This window comes from Pezoporus flaviventris, unplaced genomic scaffold, assembly GCF_033815535.1.
Source record: "Pezoporus flaviventris isolate CSIRO_AGI_PZ_B2104156 unplaced genomic scaffold, CSIRO_AGI_Pfla_v1 ptg000002l, whole genome shotgun sequence".
NCBI classification, from domain to species: domain Eukaryota; kingdom Metazoa; phylum Chordata; class Aves; order Psittaciformes; family Psittacidae; genus Pezoporus; species Pezoporus flaviventris.
In genome coordinates, this window is record NW_026892550.1 from 6,870,497 (window position 1) to 6,885,078 (window position 14,582).

The following is a 14,582-nucleotide window of genomic DNA, read 5'->3' on the forward strand; positions in this document are numbered from 1 at the left end:
ATCGGATCGGCTCCTCTGGAGGTGCTCTTAAATGCTTACTGAACACATTGGTGATCATTTCTAAGGGTCAGGCACTTTGTAAACTCTTCACTCCTTGTGGTTTAGGAGAGTATCTCGGTACATGGCATTCCCATCTACCCACAAAGACCCACAAAAACATTAATGATTAACAACGATAACAGCTCTGCTTACTTTGAAAACTAAAATACCCTAAAGTCAAGTAAATCACAGTCTCTTGCAAAAGCTCATTGCTGATTCACCCTCCTGCCTCAGCCCAGCCTTGGAAGTTTCCCTCTGCCAGACAAAACCTTTGTGAGAGGACAGCAAAGATGAAAGTCTCTGCTCCTTTCACTGTTGTCTTGGCTCTGACTCTGAGCAGTGACTGTGCAAGGATGGTAAGTCTGATTCTTCTGTTTTGGAGTGGTGGATCACCTACATACTGACTGGCAAGGCAGTGTTGCCTTGGGGCTGGATGAGTGAAGCTGCTGACCAGACCAAAAGGAAGAATGCTTCAAATGAAAAACAGGGATTTGTTAGGTGAAGGCTCGCAGCAGTGCTGAGAGGGGGGGGCTGTAGGAGGGCTGGTCCCATGCTTATCTACAGTGAAAGAGATAGCTTACATCCATGCCCTGCTAGGGAGGAAAAACAGGATGGGAGGAAGGACCACAAAAATTGAAACACTTTGAAAAAGCATCTCAGAAGTGTGCTGACACCAGCACATACTTGCAGTAGCATGGAAGGAGAGGTGCTACCCCACCAGACTCTACTGCTACCTGGTAACTGAGCATGCCAGCTTAGGTAACCATCTCCTTCTTTCCAAACCTCTCTGTTTTCATGCCATGGCCTCCAGTGTTTCCACTGTGCTTTGTGTCTCTTTTTGGGTATGTCTGTGAGGCACCTGCAGCACTGCTGAGCATGGCTGTGGTGGCTTGGCTTTGCTACCCTGCTTAAATGCCACCATGGCCTGGCATCCACCGTGGACTCTCAACACAGTAATAGTCTGGACCCTCAGTTGTGTGGCTTTATGATTAGCTTTATTCCACCAGATAGGTTGAAACTAGCTCACATATAATTGAATGATGTTGTAATCCTAATTATCCCAGTGAGGTACAAAAGGACCTCCTTCGATATCGCAGGTGGGAGCAGAGAAGAGTATTCACAGTGCTTAGAAAGAGATCCGTCCTGGCTAAAGCTGCTGCAGTCTGCTCAGTGCTGGCATAGTCAGCAAAGAGTGCAAAACCCATGTCTTCCTCAGAACCGTTCAAGCCCTTCCTATATTTATTAGCAACAGATTCGTCTTACCCCTTACTTGTTATGTCCCCTATTCAGTTCTGGGTTCATGATGTGCTGCTTCTTTGACTGGTTTTGGGATATTTCTAGTTTGCTATAGCTCAGCTGTCAGCACCTTTGCTGGCAACAGCACTTTATGTATATTACCATTTTTTATTATTTCCTGTGGTTTAAAATCAGCTCAGCCCAGTGCTCTGCGCTTGCTGATCAGCAAACCCAAATAAAGCAGGGGTTGCTTTTTTAACTTATGCCCTGGGGGTTACAGCTAAGTGGCAGGAAAAGTCAAATGCTGGGATGTAATTTGTAACTGTGAACTGGCTCCAGAATGCATGTATGCTTCCTGCCCAGAGAAACAGGCGATGTGTCCCTCGGCAATGGAAAGAAGCAGAGCTTTGGCCTTTTTTGTGCTCCGCTGGGTTTTACTGGTTTAACAGAGATGTTTCACGAGGCAGTGTTTATCTACGCTCTTTCACCAAACTGCTCCAGCAAAAATCACACACAAATAATGAAATTTACAGAAGCACTGGGAGAAACACAATTTCAGGGCACCCTGGAAAACACATTTGTCCCTATAGGATGGTTCCCAGAGTGAATTTGTGTCTACAATCCACATTCTCTTTTTCTCTTTGTAGCACTACAAATCTGGGGCAGGAAGAGGCTCCAAACATGAGTTCACTCACCCACAAGGTACAAAGTCAAATCCAATAGGTTTCATGACAGTAAGAATGATCTGCCTATCTGTATCCATGCTGTGCAAGTCAATAGTAAGCCTGCCTTTGTTTCAACATGAATAAGGATTATGGTATGGTTATGCCAATATTAATTTCTGTGTAGAGGGGAATTTGGGATTAGTTTAGGAAACTCAGGTAATTTTCCATCAGGTGCAGATTAATGGGAAGGTGCTGATGGGATTTAAGTTTGTCTGAGCTGGCATGGTTTATATTAACTCATAACATGGTGTGGCTGTACATGTGCAACTCCCTTTGTTTTAATCAGAGCTGCGTCTGCCCTGTGACTTTAAAGCACATAAACTCTTTGTACGTGTAGGTTCAATTTCTACAGCAGCTGTTGATCTTTTGGTGAGAGAAGGTTTTGAGCCCTGTGCAATTTGCTGGGTTGCATTTATTTCGATGGCACCAAACAATCAGGCATCCTGTCTGATGAGGCTGTATGTGGGCATTGCAGACTTTCATTTTTAAAGCTTTTCTTGTCCTGGGCTTTTGCTGTTAAAGATTACATGAATTGGGCTGCTAGTAGAGCCTTTATAGCTTAGAACAATCTTTAATAGCCTTTGGGAAGCAATATGTCTTCTGAATGATGATGTATTTTCACAAGTCTCCTAACTCATTATAATGAGCAGTATCAGAGAAGGTAGATATAAACTTTTGCTTAATTAGTTCAGACGATGAACACCAGGTTTGACAAGGGGATAGCAGAGGGGCTTTCAGTAGCTGTTTCTCACTGACAGATAAGGGGATAGTTAGGGCAGATGGAGTGATCATATTTCCAACTGATTAGGAAGAGTTTGGATAAAGGAATAGGTTAATTTTTCCATAATGCTAATAACTGGCCTCAGCAGCTCTTTGAGATGACGAGTCTGGTCTCATGAGGGTTAACAGATATCTCAAAGATGTGCAGGAGACCCAGCCATCATGGAAGGGGTAAGCTCAGGACAAGGAGCAGTCATACATCGCCATTGAGAAATGGAAATGCACCATGCTGCCAGCTCGCTTGTAAGCCCTATTTCTCTCCTGCGGCAGCAGTTGGCTTTCCATTCACACTCCTGGCTCTCAAAACTGATTGCTTTTAGTTTAATGGTTAAATAAGCTCTGACAGTTTTTCATTGTCTCTTTTATCTTCAGTCTGTCTCATTCTTCAGACTCATGTTGAGGGATTTTTTCCTGCTAGACTCCCACCACCCCTCCTTAGACTGCCATCACTGGTGTAGTGAACATGAAACTTGTCCTTTTTAGACACTGGTCCCATTGATTTCTCACCCTTTGTAAGGGATCTCCTTATCCCAGAGGGAGGGTGGTATGATCAAAACTCTCTGTCTTCACCCAGCCTTTAAACCCTTCTTTCTCCCTGCTCTTCCTATTTCAGTTTGTACTGTGTGGTTCCTTAATTGTCTTAAACAGATGTTACGATGTGATATGGAGCCTGAAAGGATGCTACTTCAGAAATCGATTTAATATGCTGTTACGATACTACATAATTAGAAATGATAATTGCAATTAATGAATATAATTGGCATTTGCAGTACCAGCAATTGCAATATATTTTGAGCTGAATCGATCTGAGATCTTTATTCTACTGCAGAGCACATTAATCTTTCTTGATTTGGTCATTATGTGGGATTTTAAGCCTCTTCTTATGCACTAGAAATTGCAGAGACAGGAGTCCAAAGTACAGCTGGAAAATGTGAAGATTTCTATCTTCATAATTGGAAGTAATAACATGTAATGTATGTACCTGTGGGTTGGTGTTCGACTGCATGATGAGTTTTTATTCTTGTATTTCAGTGTTTACGGAGGATGGAAATTTATGCAAATTTCCTTTCCGGTATGGTGGAAGGTTTTATCACTCGTGTTTATCAAATCTATTTTCCCGAAAGAAATGGTGAGTTAACATTGCTCATAAGTGAAGACAGCATTCAAAGGAAAATGTCATCCTTTTAGTGTGTTAACCTTGCTTCTAGAATAATTAACTTGAGCTTAATGTTGTGCCCAAGGAGAACCATGCAGCTCTTTTGCTCATAGTCATGGCCTTCAGGTCAAGCTCAGGCTCAGAGGGGAGGGAGCCCAGTGATGGGGTCTCCAGGGCCACAGAAAGCTCAAGAACCCTGGAAATGTTTCCTTCTTGGTCTTCATATTGGAATTGCAAATTACGTGAGTGGGAAGAGCTTGTACAGAAAAGGCAGGACTGATGAAATGACCTGATAGGAACTCTCTGCTGAGGGAGAGATACAGACATCTGTAAGAGATGACACTTGGTTAAGGAATTGTTTGATTTGTGAGGGTCATACTTGTACTGCAGCAGACACCATCTGATTTTTGAGGAAAGTTGGGTATTTTTTTGAACTCCATGTCTCTAATTTCTATCCAGATTGGCACTAAGCCCCTTTTGGAGAGTGCTGTCCCAGGAGGTGAGGTATTACTCCTGTTTGTTGGGTAATGATTTATTCTAGTAGTATGTTTAAGGTCAGGTCTCCTTATATTGGACAGAGGTTATTATGTACTCAGAAGTTGTTAAAAGCATTCATTATTCAGTTTGGGGTAGGGGTGACCAAGTGGAAACCCTACTGAAGCAAGCACTGAATAAACAAGCCTAACTTTGCAGATGAATCTACCTCATGGGCATATATTAAGAGAAATCAAAGGCAAAAAAGAAGGGAATATATGGGTACCAGTAATGTCAAAATATATGCACAGCTGAACTATGTGAAAGGCATATAATTGGATGTTTCCAGTGTGGAAATATTTTATAGGATTAATTTTACCTGTCCATGCAGGGTAGAAATCTCTTTTTTTTATACTGGGATATCTCATTTTTTATACCAGGATATCTAATTTTTTCATGATCTGTGTCACCTTTCTGATGGCAAATCTGTTTCAAGTTTAAGTGCTGGTGTAATGTAAACAACACAGCACATACCCTCTTAGAATCATAGAATCACAGAATCATAGAATAGTTAGGGTTGGAAAGGACCTTAAGATCATTCAGTTCCAACCCCCCTGCCATGGGCAGGGACACCTCACACTAAATCATATCACCCAAGGCCTCGTCCAACCTGGTCTTGAACTCTGCCAGGGATGGAGCATTCACAACCTCCCTGGGCAACCCATTCCAGTGCCTCACCACCCTCACAGTAAAGAACTTCCTCCTTATATCCAATCTAAACTTCCCCTGTTTAAGTTTTAACCCGTTACCCCTTGTCCTGTCACTGCAGTCTGTAATGAAGAGTCCCTCCCAGCATCCCTGTAGGCCCCCTTCAGATACTGGAAGGCTGCTAGGAGGTCTCCACGCAGCCTTCTCCTCTCCAGGCTGAACAGCCCCAACTTTCTCAGCCTAAGCCTTTCTAAGTCTTTCTCAGTCACTTGCTCTTGGTCCCTGCCTGAGCTATGCTGTAGGTCTGCTCTGCCTGCTCACAGTGCTGAACCTGACCCTATTCAATGGTTTGCCTTGGACCTGCCTTATTTCTGTAGATGTGCTCAGAGGTCCCCAAGCCTTTGGCTATCCCTGATCACTGTTTTAAACCTGCTGTGCTCTTGCTTGGCTGCTGTGGGATGGAGCCCTTGTTGGAGAGGACACTGCCCCAGCTTACCTTGCTGTCACCCTCTCTCCTGGCTTGCCCTCCCCAGCAGAGCAGCTTGCTCCTGCAGCTCCCTGACAACTTAAGGGTCTCTAATAAGGTAAAAATTCCCTTAGTAATGCATAAACTTCATTAGTGCTTGGAATGCCCTTTAAGAAACCTGAGTTCAGTGTTCACAGGGGTGCAAATACATCAGTGCAGTTCACTCTGGCACTTGTGCTAGGGGCCACAAAATAGCTAGGGTTTTTTTTTTTTTCCTTATGGTCAAGTCAGAGATTAACTTTGTGTGCTTTTTGGAGTCTTGTTTGATTGGATGCATTTTATTTTTCCCTGCTTTGATTTTTGGGATATAAATATAAACCAAAGGGACATTTGGGGGCTGAAAGGATGCTGGAGAATGGCTCTTCATCAGGGACTGCAGTGACAGGACAAGGGGTGGTGGGTTCAAACTGAAACAGGGGAAGTTCAGGTTGGAGACAAGGAAGAAGTTCTCCAGTGTAAGGGTGGCAAGGCACTGGAATGGGCCGCCCACCCAAATAGACATAGGGCTTCAGTCTAGGAGACCACTTCTGAATTTCCCCAACATCCATAGGTACAATCCAGATAAGAAAACCCTCCAGGAAAGAACTCAAGAATATCTCAACTAAGGGAAGAGAGCAGGAATAATTTTACAGTGTGAATCCTGTCTTGGATGAACTGTAGTCACAAAGAGCTTGACTTTTGGATCCACTTAATTTCATGCAATGTTTAAGATGATCTTGTTAATACATGACTCTGTGGATTTGTTTTTAGCCAGCTGGGCCACAGAAATGTTAAAAGAAAAAGGAAAACCTGTGACTGGCTGGATCCAAGGTTAGAGTACATACACTTCAGAGCTGACCTTGGACAACTTGCTCCCATGCTTCCAGTTTTTTCAAAGCCATTTACAAGTGGGGAGAAGAGGAGGAGAACAGCTGGAGCTGTTTGGTTTTGACAGGCCATTTCACCCCATAGCTGACCTGGCCAGTGTTTACTCTTTTTTCATAAACTAAAAGCAGCCTAAATGTGTGACTTCAGGCACAGAGATGCCGGGAAAAGAGCCCTGAATAGCAGTTGGGAAACTGCTCCATGAACTTTTGTGTGACTTGGCACTAGCCCGTGCTGGACTGATGCTGAATAGCTGATCCCAGGCCACCTGGCAGGCAGCAGGCAGGGCAAGGCTTGTGTCCTTCCTGCTCCTGCCTGCTTCCAGCTGCTAGTAGGGATGGAGATGATGGAAGACTGGATGTAACCTTCCTCTTTGGGAGCAAATGAAAGGAAACCAGAGCAGGAGAGTGCTAAATTATATATACGCTTGATGGGTCCTTGTCCTTGGTCCTCAGGTCGTACTTTAAGACAAGACTACAGTCAGGACTTTACAGTGTAAGCCAAAGCCTGCTCCAATAGGTTTTAATTTTATTACATATATTCTCATACTGCATATTACACAGATAGTGTGTGCTAGCCCATCATATTCAGTTCAATAAAAAGTCCTTCAGCAGAAAGCATACCAGAGCAGTGTCTGTCTTAATACAAAGCTGGATAACGTTAATGAAAGCAGCTCTTTTGATTCAAAGGGCTAAATGTGAAAGGCAATCAGATGTGACCTTGTCCATTTGTAACATTAAAGATTCAATATAAGTCAGTCCTGACTGCAGAAACCTTTCCCTACTTTCTCTGAGAGCAATAAACAAGTTGTATCTTTAGAAATATTTATTGAAAATATAGGAAAGAAGAGTAAATAATTGCAGTGTTCAAATAGCAAACTTCCTTTAGCAGCATCCTGTATTGCATTTCCCTGTAATTGTAATCTGTCTTCACAGATAAATTCCTATTTAGTGGGCTCTTAACAGGTAATAAAGACGTCATGTAAACTCGCCCGTTGTGTTGAAGAGAAAAAAATCAGCTGTAACAGCTAAAGTTCAGGGTATCTTCAGAAACTCAAAGCAGCTTAGGGACAGAAAAAATGGGCATGTGTTTAACACCCATGAGAGCAAATGGGAAGGGTGGTCTGTATTGCAGCCCAACAGTGGCTGAAGGAATGCTGCCAGTGCCCTGCCCCTGTGTCCCATGATGGGATGTGTTCCCTGAGATTCTGCACAAGAGGAATAGCGGGAGCAGACTTTGGCTCAGATTTTGGCTGTGAAGGTGTTGACTGACAGCTTGGAGATGCCTTATCCTGCACTTGAATGATGGATGTGACAGTCCCCGTTGTGCCAGGCTGTTTTGAGTGGGCTTGGGTCTGTACAGGAATGGTGTGATCTTACCATCTTCTCCAGGATTAGGAAGATTAGTTATTTTGGTTGAAAACAGTGCAAAGCAGAGCTTTTTGGCCAGCTGGATTACAAGATAGAGAGCTTATACAAGTCCTGGGAAGGAGAAGGACACGTGGGTTGAGCCAGGAGATACCAAGCGTCAGGATCTGGATTTTTCTGGTGCTCTTGGTCATTGCTCTGGTGCTCTCAGGCAAAGTCTGGCCATCTCCTGGTCAGGGCAATACCCAAAGAGGGTCTGAGGGAACCTCCAGACCTTGAACACTGAGAGCACCAGGTATGATCTTGGAGCTCTTTCTTTCCACTAATCTGCCTCTGGCCTGAGGCTTTGCTTGCTCTCCAAAATGTCCTGTTATTAAGGTTCCCAATGTTCCTGATGGGTAAAATAGCCTGCTTTCCATTTATCCTGCCTATCAGTTAGGCTTCATCTATAATATACCGTTTATCTCTCCATTCCTATGTTGTTTGACATACACGGATTTAAAATGTTTTTTAAATCAGTCCTTAGTAGAGGACTTCTATATTAGGAAGAAGTTCATCGCTGTGAGGGTGGTGAGGTGCAGGAAGAGGTTGCCCAAAGAAGCTGTGGATGCCCCATCCCTGGCAGTGTTCAAGGCCAGGTTGTACGGAGCTTTGAGCAACCTGCTCTAGAGAAAGGTGTCCCTTGGAACTGAAAGAGCTCTTAAGGTCCTTTCCAATCCGCACCAGTCTGTGATTCTATGCCTTTTCTGGTGTCATTAATTCAGTACCCATGATTTCAAGTTTTCACTTCTTTATTAACAATTTCTTGTAATGGGCTGATGTAAAGACTTTTGTTATCTCATAGAGAGTGGGCCCATTTACAAGTAACAGAAATACTAAGCCCATTTGGTGGATCTGTCTGCTGGGGGTAACATCCCATGAAACGGAAATGTCATCATGTTTCTGATAAGCCTTCCAGCAAAGAAGACATTTTAAAAAGAAAAGGAGGAAGACCAGAGAAGAAGCTTTGAGGATGTGCTGAGCTTTTCCCAGACAGTGAGAAATACGTATTGGAAAATACAAAAGGATTATGTGACTATACAAGAAGGCTGGCACTGAGGAGGCAGCCTGGCATCACAGAGGAGGACCAATTCTTTATAGGCACTGCAAGGGGAGGGGAAGAAGGGGACTGGTTGTGAAGAACATTGGCGTAGGAGATCCAGTGGGTTGTGGAAAGCTAGTGGAAGAAGCCTTAGTCAGAATCTCTAACAGCAGAAAATATCTAAAAGGGGAAAAAATGAGTTCTCCATTTGCTTAGAACTTGGCTGTTCCTGGAAAGACTCCAGAGAGTATTGATTTGCACATAGATATTTTTTTAATCCCTAATGATCAGAGTTCACTTGCATTCTTTAGGGTATACAAGACCTTTTTCATTTGCCTCTTCCATGCTGCCCAGTGTAACACTGTTCTTCCAGATCAATAATTACGTCGACTAGAAAAGCTGGAAAAGTTTGGATTCTCCTTCCCCATCATTGCTGGCACAGATGAAGTGTTCAGTCAGAGAGTATTTTGCCACCAATGACACAGCGATGCTGAGAATCACTTTTAGTGTACTCCTCACCTTATTTGTTGTGCATATTAGACCGTCCTTTAAAACAGCACAATCCACTTCCCAATGAAGGAACACAGAGAAATTTCCATCAACTCCCAAAAGAGTCATGAAGGCCTTAGTGCCTGCGAGAAAACAGCCTCTTTAAGTAAATGCCAAGTTAATCTGTACTAGACAAAAAAGCACCTTTCTTTTTCTGCACCATCTATAATTGAGGTCACCCAATTTAATATATGTGGCCTATTCAGATGTTCCATTGGAATGAAAGCATTTTTAATGCCACATAGCATCTAATTAAGAAACAAATAGGGCAGGTAAAATGGTGGACATGCTCTGCAATAAAATTTCAATCTAGCTTGTGACATCCTAAGGGGAAAATATATTTGATAACACAACTCTTCAAGGTATGATAAAAACACACATAATGAAAATGGATTATCAGGCACATTAAATAAAGCAAACTCCCATTTCTTCTATGTCTTGTAGCTGATATTTATTATAGAATCATAGAATAATTAGGGTTGGAAAGGACTGTAAGATCATCCAGTTCCAACTCCCCTGCCATGGGCAGGGACACCTCACACTAAACCATGTCACCTAAGGCCTCGTCCAACCTGGTCCTGAACACTGCCAGGGATGGAGCATTCACAACCTCCCTGGGCAACCCATTCCAGTGCCTCACCACCCTAACAGGAAAGAATTTCCTCCTTATATCCAATCTAAACTTCCCCTGTTTAAGTTTTGACCCGTTACCCCTTGTCCTGTCACTGCAGTCCCTAACGAAGAGTCCCTCCCAGCATCCCTATAGGCCCCCTTCAGATACTGGAAGGCTGCTATGAGGTCTCCAGGCTGAATTATTTTGCTGCATTAGAACTTGTGAGGGAGGATGTTTTGGTGGATAGCACATTAGGACAGGATGTGGACCTCCAAGGTTCGGCCTTGGTTCACTCACACACTCCCTGTGTGGCCTCCGGGAAGCCTATGAGTCTGCTTCTGCAAATGGAGAATTAAACTTAATGCTCCTTGGAGTCTTTTGAGCCTTGGAGATAATAGACCGATGAGGGCAAGGAATGTGCGCAGATAAAGAGTTGTCAAAGTTTGTCTCAGTAGGATTCCCACGGGCAGTGTGGTGTGCAGGATTCAGCTCACTGCTCTGCAAAAAGGAGAGGTTTTGTCTGTGTGTTTGGAAATCACCGCAGTGTCAGTTATTTCCTCATTTCATCTGGCAAGTTAAAAAGTAGGAATACTTTAGAGGAACTGAGTGCAAAATATGTTTGTTGCTGAAAGCCACTGAAAAGTGCCTCTGTGGACAGTCTCTTGCCTCCACAGGTTATTAAAATAACTGACCGGCATCAAAACTGGGTTGGGTCCTGTTTTGCTTGTTTTCTAATGAATAAAGAGACATAATTTATTTACTTTGGTTTTGGTTTTCATTTCTGTCTTTCATTTTCTAATTTTAGAAATGGGAAGAGGGTTTGGTTTTTCTGGAGGGTTCACTGGATATTTCAGATCCTGCTTCTGTCTCAATCCGTATTTAATTTGAGAGAAATGGGGCAGGGCATCTTTAACAAAAGAAAGCTTATTTTCCCTCTGATGTTAAGAGAGTTTTAATGAAACAGATGCTAATTAGAAAAAAAAGTATGAGCTTGAGGTTGCCAAAGTTTGAAGGCCATACAGTTTTAGAGCAAACATCCAGGTTGTTGAAAGCTGCACCAAACTGCACCTTTTATTCTTTTCAGGTGTTCGACAACACACAACTATGATCGGGACAGGAGATGGGGACACTGTGTTTTGTTGCCCAAAGACCATAGAGGTAAGGCAAGCCATTGCTGAGTTGCTCCAGGTACCTGGCTCCTACTTTGCCACCTGCAGTAAGGAGGGACAGGGGACAGTGCCTTCGGTGCTACTTTTATTTGGTGTACACAGAGCAAGCCTTCACATTAAATGTTTCCAGGATCTCTCTGTGACTGTGCATAACCATCATATGAGAGTGTGAATACCATGCAGTCTTTAATTCACTTTCTGTTGACTAGTTTGAAATCATGGGGAGAAGTTATGGTAACATCAACACAGAAATCTGAACTCTTGCTGGAGCTGAGCACAGAGGTGATCATCTTCTCCTTCACAGGCTGGATGTTCCTATTAGTTTTCCCTTCATTTAATCAGCTGCATTTTCTGTCTGACCAGTTAGTCTTTTAGAAGATACAGGAGCATTTCACAGTTTGTACAGTACACAGCCGTCACTTCCAGCTATGCTTCCTTGAGATCTCATGGTGAAGAGCAGACCTTCAAAAACCAGACTTCCCCGGGCTTTGGGCTGTGTCAGAGAAAACAAGAGGACAGACACATTCATTGCAGGAGTACTGAGGGACCATTCAAGGGTTACTTTGCTGAACAGTGCTACAACTTCATGTGGTCACCACACTCCACTGTGACAATTGCCTCATTGTGAAAGTCTGTCTAAAACAGGAAGCCAAGGTCTGTGGCAAACTCCTCTTTCTATGTGAGTCACTTTCATTGACACGCTGGCTGACAGCACCATGTCCCGAGCAGTTCAGTGAGGATCGTGCGTCCCTGTCCTCAGGAGTGCCGTGATGGCTGGTCTTTGCTTGTCTCTGTCTCCCCAGCTCCATGTTTCATTAGCTGGATGCTGGGGAATCTCCTTTTATAAAGAACATATGTATCTAATTCCTAGTTTACACAGGGACAGACCACCGGGTGTTGCATTGATCAGACTTGATGCCCCTGAGGTTTTTTTGGATCTTTGTCTAAATGCTGATCCTGTTCCTCTTTTTTTTCCTCTAACCACTTTCAAATGTGACCTATCTTCTCTCGTCTGTGGGATATAGAATCATAGAATCATAACATAGTTAGGATTGGAAAGGACCTTATGATCATTGAGTTCCAACCCCTCTGCCATGGGCAGGGAAATATGACCAGATGTCCTTAGATGTTAATTTCCCACTTTCAAATGCAGGACATTTTCCACCATCCCTTTGAAGGGAGTTTGCTGCCTGTCAGGAGTCTCACCGCCAAGATGACTGTAATCTACTAGAGCGCATGAAAAGCCAGCGTTAGCTGAATCATGCTGACGGTCTAAAATTAAGCAGCTCACAGCATCATCACTTTAAACTTAACAACTTTAAATTATTTTCCAGCTTGGCTTTAAAACAGATTAAGAGTAGATCAGAGACAAATGGCCTAACCCCAAAACAAGCAGCAATGTTTGTGCCTTTGTAACGCAAGTATGTCAGACATGAACCTAGACTTTATAGACATGCTTGCAAGAGTCAGATTCATGAATGCCTTCCCAGAGCTTAAAATGTTGGAAGCTTTAACTAATGACCGCTTTAATCCTCCAGTACAACGCTGTCATGGTGGTGGCTGGCTTTTCCATGAACTCTCCAAGCCTAGTGTTGCATTTCTGAGGTGCCTTGTGTCACCTCTGTCCCTCAATCTGCCCATCACCATTGTGCTGCCAGCCCCATGTGCAGCCACCTCCAGCCTTTTTGAACTTGCTGCCTCATTTTTGCCTATTACTCATCACAGTGTTGGATAGGGTGGCTTGTAACAAGAAAGGCACTGTGCCTGCCTGCCCCTTGCTGAAGCAAACAGGGTCAGTATCCTCTGTCAATGTATTTTAATGTCAGCAAGGGTTACTGTTCTTTCTCCAGGAAAAAAAAAGGTTTTATGAGTTACATGAGTGTGAGAGGAAAGGAAAGAGAGAAAAGGATGGGGTAGCTGAAAGAGATCACTGCTTATTGATGCAAAGACAAGACTATTCCTGGAAGGATTAATAATTTTGTAAAATTAAATTAAAGTTCTTTAGCTGTTATTTTATTTAGAAACATAAGTCTGCTTTTATTTTTAAGCATGGTATTTGGTCTTGGAAAACATTTAACAGATCACCATCCAAGAGAAAAGGTTTACGGTGAGGCTGAAAGGAAGGAACAGCATAATAGCTGAAGGGAATTTCAAGCAAATGGGAGGAAAGTTTGCCTGCTGGGGAAGATAGCTGGGAAGAAAGAAGCAGTCAAACTGAGTAATGCTGATCTTTAAATTGTGGAAAATATATGATTTTGTTTTGTAAAAACTCAACCACTTTAGGGATGCTTAAAAAACAAGAAAAAAAATAAATTTTGAGGGAGAGAGTATCCTTTTGTCATGAGAGATTGGTGAGGAGCATGTGAACTGGGGTGGGGAAGGAGCTGCTTGAAAGCAAAGGCTGAAGCACAAATTCCCTCCAGGCCAAGAATACCATGTGTAGGAGTGGGGAGTCAACTTGAAACCATTGGATCTGCTTACAAATCAATGTTAAGCAAGTGTTGGAGGCATTGATCCAGAAAATGCATCTGCCAAATTCAAGAGAAAATTTAACCAAAAAACCTTTAGCTTCAGGATGAAGCGAAGCTCAGGTAGGAAGGCTTTGCTGGAAGGAGATCTTACTGTGCAGAGTCAGAGCTTGCTGTATTGGCACCCGAAGCCCTTGTTCAACCCACCCCTAAAATCAGTGGGAGCTTTAGCACTGCCTTCAGGGGATATTTGCTCAGGTTTCCAGCTGATCCTCCGCTCCTGCCCAAGAGATGCCTGTGGAGACTGTGTAGTAGCTGCCCAATGTGAGCCCCTGCATTCACATGGGCCAACTGGGCTGTGCATGTAGGTACGTGTATGCTTAAATGTGCAATGCTCCTATGTGTGGGACTTCTGGATTTTGGGCACCCTGTTAGGACTACTGCTCTGAATGTCTGGAACCCTTAGACAAATGGCCAAAACCCCAGGGAGGCCCAGAGTTGGCAGGAAAGTGCCAGACAGTGGGTATTTTAAGAGACATTTGGACTCATATGGAAAGAAGAAGTAGAGCAGTGTGGGCTGCATAGGCAAGAGGAAGAGGCAACATCCCAGAAGGGGCTCTGGGGAAGAGCAGTCCTGGTTTCCTGGTTCTGGGGAGAAGAGTGGCAGAAACAGAAAGTTTTTGTGGGAAGATATGGGTAGGAAGGGGAGACAAGAGTAGTGCTCATTCAGCAGGGCCTCAGAGAGGTGAAGCTGAAGTCAAGGTGATTGCTAGCAAGCATGGAGTGCTTCACCCATGAGGGTAGGGAGATAATGCTGGGTGGCTTTA

General features: G+C 43.5%; 1 protein-coding gene across 1 annotated transcript in view; it reads left to right on the top strand.

The window, feature by feature from the left end:
• The first annotated feature begins 207 nt into the window (after positions 1-207).
• Positions 208-14,582, top strand: part of HGFAC (HGF activator) — a 45,534-nt gene continuing 31,159 nt past the window's right edge. Inside the window, exons 1-4 of the mRNA XM_061467978.1 lie at positions 208-395; positions 1,923-1,977; positions 3,813-3,909; positions 11,203-11,276. Coding sequence (XP_061323962.1) covers positions 330-395; positions 1,923-1,977; positions 3,813-3,909; positions 11,203-11,276 — 292 coding nt within the window. The 5' untranslated portion in view covers positions 208-329. The remainder of the gene's footprint in view (positions 396-1,922; positions 1,978-3,812; positions 3,910-11,202; positions 11,277-14,582) is intronic.